Source organism: Lycium barbarum, chromosome 2 (assembly GCF_019175385.1).
Source record: "Lycium barbarum isolate Lr01 chromosome 2, ASM1917538v2, whole genome shotgun sequence".
Classification (NCBI taxonomy): domain Eukaryota; kingdom Viridiplantae; phylum Streptophyta; class Magnoliopsida; order Solanales; family Solanaceae; genus Lycium; species Lycium barbarum.
Window position 1 is genome coordinate 147,927,125 of NC_083338.1, and position 6,000 is coordinate 147,933,124.

The following is a 6,000-nucleotide window of genomic DNA, read 5'->3' on the forward strand; positions in this document are numbered from 1 at the left end:
CTTAAAAGTCTTGGTGACGTCTGCAAATTTAATTTTTTAAACAATTCTACAGATTAGTGTAGAATTTTAAACAATTTTTTAAATGATTGATAGTGTCACTTGTGCAAATTTCAATGATTTATTATTCATTGTCACCGAGTTAGGCCATGTTTACTGTCTATTAATATGTGACAATACCTACTTTAAAGGCCATAAGAGAATAAAAAGCTTTCAAAAACTTGACATTTAGTAGTAGATAGAATTACAAAACAAATGAAAATTTGCTTGTTTACATTGTCATAGATACTGAACCGAAGTTTGTTTTTTCTTTCTTTCGAGGAAATAATATGTGCATTGCATTAATCTTATTATTCGGAATCGGGAGGCAGTAAGTACAAACAAAAATGTCGCTCTATAAAACATAGAAAAACATGTAATTAGGCTGGCATGTCAAAGTCATTCGAAGATAAAAGGGGAACACATATAAACAATGGAAGGAAAAAGTCAATCGACACTCAAATTTCGCTGGCAGTCGGCTATACTCTATAAATTAATAACTTAGAAAAATATTTTGGTTACTTAAATTAGAAAAAAAAAAACAGTTTCTGAAATCAAAACACATGCCAGCTTTGATTGCTCTCCTCCTTATTTCTTTGTTTAATCACATTGGCTGTAATGATATGCTAAGACTGGTTCTCCATTTGGATTTAGTGTGATTTTGGCAGAATCCCAACTATTTGTTGTTATAAATACAAACTCAAATGAAGAAAAGGTAATTGGAGGATAAGTCTTATTTGGTAATGGTGTTAATATTGTTTTGACCAGCTTAAATTTTGTTTTACTCACAATCGCTCTGTCTTTTATACCATAAGATAAAATTGTTCAAATGTAACTCTAAATATAGAGCAAACTCCCGCTATACTAACTAGTTAAATTGCACTGATAATATTAAAAAATTTATAATCCTCGATGCATATAACTTAAAAAATTCTATTTAGACAAAAATCGGGTAATGATATGTAAGTGTTAGCTTTAAGTGTAGACTTTATGTATGTGAACAAATAAAATCCTCCTTCAAATACTTTTGGGAGATCGAATAATGAATTACACTTGTTTAAGTCATCAGACTTTTCTTGGAAGATACATTAATGGAATCTATTACACTAATTATAGATAAATATATCATGTAAGGCCATCAACTATTATTAACATACCTTAGTATCGAAGTAATTGTTTTCAAAATGGGAACAGAATTGCGGGAAAGCAAAGTCTACAATTAATAACCCTAAACTTGAAATATACCTTTTCAATTTTTTTTGTCTTTGGTATTAGGGAAGTCATCGAAAGTGTTAAAAGAGAAACTTCATACTCCCTTTATCTCAATTTATTACTCTATTTGATATTACGATTCACACATTCAAACTACGTAAAATACTCATTTCTCAATCCAAATGCAACTTTATAGTATTTCAATATTAAATTTTCATTTTAAAATATCACATTAATTTCAATGTCGTATCAACAATAAATTTTCATTTTAAAATATCACATTAATTTCAATGTCGTATCAACCATAATTCAAATTATTTTTGATAAATAAAAATGTCACATAAATTGACGCAGAAAGAGTAATATCACTCTATCACTCCAAACCCGCCCACCTCTATTTCTTCTTCATCCCTGCACCCTTCGCCCCTGCTCTTTTTTTTTTCTTTTTCATTCTCCCTCTCCTCCCTTCACGCCTGCTCCATCCCCCACCACGCCGCCACCCCGTCCCTCCTCTTCTCCTCCATCTTCACGCCACACCACCCCCACCCCCCCAAACCCCTCCCTTTCTTCATCATTTTTCCCCTTCTCACGGACTCATTCCATTTCCGCCATTGTTGGAGCTCCTTTCCCTTTCTCGTTCATCTGCACACCCTCATGTCTCCATCCATCCCTTATTTTTTCTTTTTCCTTTTAATTGTAAAATTCAATTTTTTGTAAACCCCACCCCATCCTTCATTTTCTTCTTCACTTCCACCTTTACCGGAGCTCCTCCACCACCACCACATTCATAGCTAAATATTATTCTTCTTTTCTTTTTGGGTCAAAAAAACAACATATTCATAGCTAAATTTTAAAAACAAATCAATTGGGTTTCAAAATATAACGGGTTAGAGGCGGAGATTTCAAAACTAGAAAATAAGATTCAAATTTAGTTGAATTGATCTATTCGTCTAAAGTAAGAGAATCGTTCACTTATTAAATCTGTTTTTTTGGTTATGTTTAGGACCTGTGATTTTAAGGAGATGAATTGAAAAATTAAAGAAGATGATAATTAATGCTCTTAATTTTTATTCCTTTTTCTCTATCTCAAAATGGTAACTCAAAGTGAGCACATCTGTCTTAAATGGAGGAAACTAATAGCTGAAGAGGAAGGAAGAAAGAGAAAGAAATGAGAAGATATAAGAAAAGAAAAAAGGCGTTAAAATAATTCACTTTCTGACGTGGCGCTTACGTGGCGGGGCGAGTGTGTAGCACTTCCTCATGTGCAACTGGTTATAGATGTATCAGGGGTAAAATAATTCACTTTTAAGATGTTTGGGGTGTAATAGATCATTTGTATATCGACATTTTGGGTATAGTTTAGGGGTTATTTGATGTATTTTGCCTTCATTTTTACTTATCAAATATTCCAAAAATATATTTTCACTTATACTTGTCACTTTAAGCATATCAAGATAAGACAATTTATTTTTCGGAAAAGGGTCAAAATTACCCCTGAACTTTAAAAAATAGTTTATTTATACCCTTCGTTATACTTTAGGGCCAATTATACCCTTACAGTTATACTATGGGGTCAATTATACCCTTATGGCTAACGGCTGCCACGTGGCATCATCCCAACCCTTCAAAATTATTTTATCCTTAAATAATTTTTTTACCCACTAAAATAACTTAACCCGATCTGATTTTTTTTTCCATAAAAAATAATACGGATACTTTTTTTAGAAAAAAAATAAAAATAATTTCGTATTATTTTTGCTGGAAAAAAAATTGTTGAGTTATTTTAGTGGGTAAAAAATTATTTGAGGGTAAAATAATTTTGAAGGGTTGGGATGATGGCACGTGACAGCCGTTAGCCATAAGGGTATAATTGACCCCATAGTATAACTGTAAGGATATAATTGGCCCTAAAATATAACGAAGGGTATAAATGAACTATTTTTCAAAGTTCAAGGGTAATTTTAACCCTTTTCCGTTTATTTTTTCATGTTTTACCCATACTATTAATTACTCACTTCAAATCATTTTTCAAATTCAATAAAAATATGCACCAATTAATATGAATACACTAGTAAATTATGCATTTTATTTATTATTTCTTAAATAATGTGAAAGAGTCCAAAGTGAACGGAGGGAGTATGTATTACTATTTAATTAATGGTAAAAACATTTTTTATTCTAGGTGTGCAAGCTAAAATCACCACCTAATGTGGACAGAGGGAGTGATTGCAATTGAAAAAAGAAGCAGTATCGTCTAAGAAACCAAAATTTTTAACTCATCTGCTGTACAATATAGAGCTCAACTCAAAGATTACATACATCATTCAGGAAAAAAAAAATCTCCAGTAAATTGAAAAATCAAGAAAATATTGTAAAATTTTATTAGAAGGAGAAAAATGAATTTTAATCCTCCCTATTAATTTTGAATTTTTGAATCTTAAAAAACTTCATCATCCTGTGTTTTTGCAGCAGCTCTTCATCATCATCTTCACCAAAAGCCTATACACTTGCATCAATTATTTCATTCTTTTCACTCTTGTCTCTGCTTTTCAATAAACTGAACATTTACGTAACCCCATTTTCAAGAATCAAACGAAAATGGAGGTTTTAACAGATCATAAGGTGCCCATAAAGCATCTAATGGACATGGTCTATTAGCATCAAGTCTAACCCAAGGTTTACCTTTACCACTCCAATGTAATAAACTTACTGGACCAGGATGTAAATCTCTACAAAGCCCACGAAAATTATCTCCACCAAGCCCATGTTGATTCCATCTATGATCCACTGGTGCTATATTTCCAGCAAACACAAGTAAAAAAGGTGGTAACGAACCTAACTCATAAATTCTCATACGTTTTTGTAATTCCATCCATTCTTCAATCTTTCTTGTATAATCACCACTTCTCCAACGATCAAGATCAATTACCATTACACCCGTGTTGAAATAACATGCTTTTCGATCCGCAAAAGTCAACGAGAGCGAAGGGTTTGACCAGAATGTTGGTGTAAAATATGATGTGAAATTTGCGTTACAATATTCTGGGGCTGCAAGAATTTGGTTTTCATTAAGTGGGGTTTGTGCCAATTTCGCTATGTCATCAACTAAAACCAAATCTGAATCCAAATACACGATTTTTTTAACACATAATGGTAAGATATTGGCTAAGTAACTTCTTGCATAGTTTAAAGGACAATCCAAAGCTGAACGGATAGACGTGGAAATGAGACCAGAAACAAAGGAATCATCGAATCGATAAACATCGAATTTAAGGTAAGGAAATGACGCGAGTATGGTGGCGCGTAGGTGTGACGCGTTTGCGGAAGCGGAAGTGACGAAATGGAAGATTGTGTTTTGTGGGCAAGAAGAGTGTTGGAGTATTGAGAGAATAGCTGCCATTGAGCCACGTATGTAAGTGGAATCAAGGGTCATTGCCACGTGTACGGCTTGATTTGAGCAAATTAAGTTGTGGGTATTTTCAATGGAAGGGCATTCTGGGGAATTGTAGAATTCCGGTGCTTCTCGGAATTGTTGCGGCGGCGTTGCGGCGGCATTGCTGGTGGTGGTGATGATGAGAAAAGAAATGAGAAAAAAGGGTAAGGGGAGTTGTGTTATTTGGGGCTTCATGTAGGGGAGTGAGTTATGTTTTAGATTTGGAAATGAGAAGAGTGTCAGATTTATTTGATTGGGTTTTAGGGGGTGGGTGGGTGGAGTGGTGGTGGGGTGGGTGGGGAGATAGTTTGAATTTGAAGTATTGACACGGTTTTGGACCTTTTTGTTAAGTGATAAAGAAATAACTAAAGAAAATGGTAAGTGAAAAAGAAATTACTCTCTACTTCTCAAATTTATCATTTTTTTTTGTTTTACATGCCCTTTAAAAAATTAATTAGGAGGGGTTTGATTTAGGTTATTTTTATTTATGTGTAAGTTATAATTTCTTTTCATTAAATGTTTATTCTATTTATATATCATCTATATTAATGAAAAAAATTCTACTAAAGGTAAAATGAAGAAAAAGTAATTAATTATGACTTGAACTTAACAAATAATTTGAAACAACTATTTTTAATAACCACAATAAATAATTTAAGATAGAGGGACAAAGACATAGAAGAAATTTTTAGTGAGTAAATGCGAAATACTGCTGCGGTTACAATTTTTCTGATATTAAATACAACTTGGTATAAATATATGGTCTATTTGTTTAACTTTAAATTATGGTGTTTAACCGATGGTAGAACCCATGTAAAAGAAAGAAAGAGTAAGTTACGCAACAAAGTATTCTTCAACTCGTAATTTAAATATGTCTTGACATCTCTATAGTTGTAAGAATATCTTATTAAAAGTAAAATAGAAATTTAAAATTAAAGTTTCTAAAAAGAATATCATTTAAAGTGGAATAGTTTTGTATGTTCGCTTATGTTATGAGTAAATTAAAAATATTGGATACACAACTTCTTCTTATTTCTGATAAAGGGAATTCTCCGAAGAGAGAGTGGTGTGATTAAGTCAAGGGGAGTTGGTTCATTTCATACTAGAACTAGACATAGATTACTTTTTGGTTTCAACTTTATTGTGTGCTCACACAATTAACATAAATTACAAAATAATAATAATAATAATTAATTCACAAATATGTGAAACCAAATCTTATAATTTTAGTTCCACTAATTTGTGAGGGGAAAAAACAACACATGCACAACTTATATCGATTAATATCCTTCAAGCATATGTTGTGGCAAACTTTAAGC

The 6,000-nt window shown here is 32.3% G+C and overlaps 1 protein-coding gene across 1 annotated transcript; it reads right to left on the reverse strand.

Moving 5' to 3' along the window:
- Positions 1–3,498: 3,498 nt before the first annotated feature.
- LOC132627959 (probable galacturonosyltransferase-like 1) lies at positions 3,499–4,908 on the reverse strand. The gene has a single exon (XM_060343604.1). The coding sequence runs from the start codon at positions 4,874–4,876 to the stop codon at positions 3,830–3,832; it is 1,047 nt and encodes a 348-aa protein (XP_060199587.1). The 5' UTR covers positions 4,877–4,908; the 3' UTR covers positions 3,499–3,829.
- Between the last annotated feature and the right edge of the window lie 1,092 nt (positions 4,909–6,000).

Bases quoted from the DNA above. Each gene is read 5' to 3' on its own strand.
- LOC132627959 (XM_060343604.1), bottom strand. From the start codon at position 4,876: ATGAAGCCCCAAATAACACAACTCCCCTTACCCTTTTTTCTCATTTCT.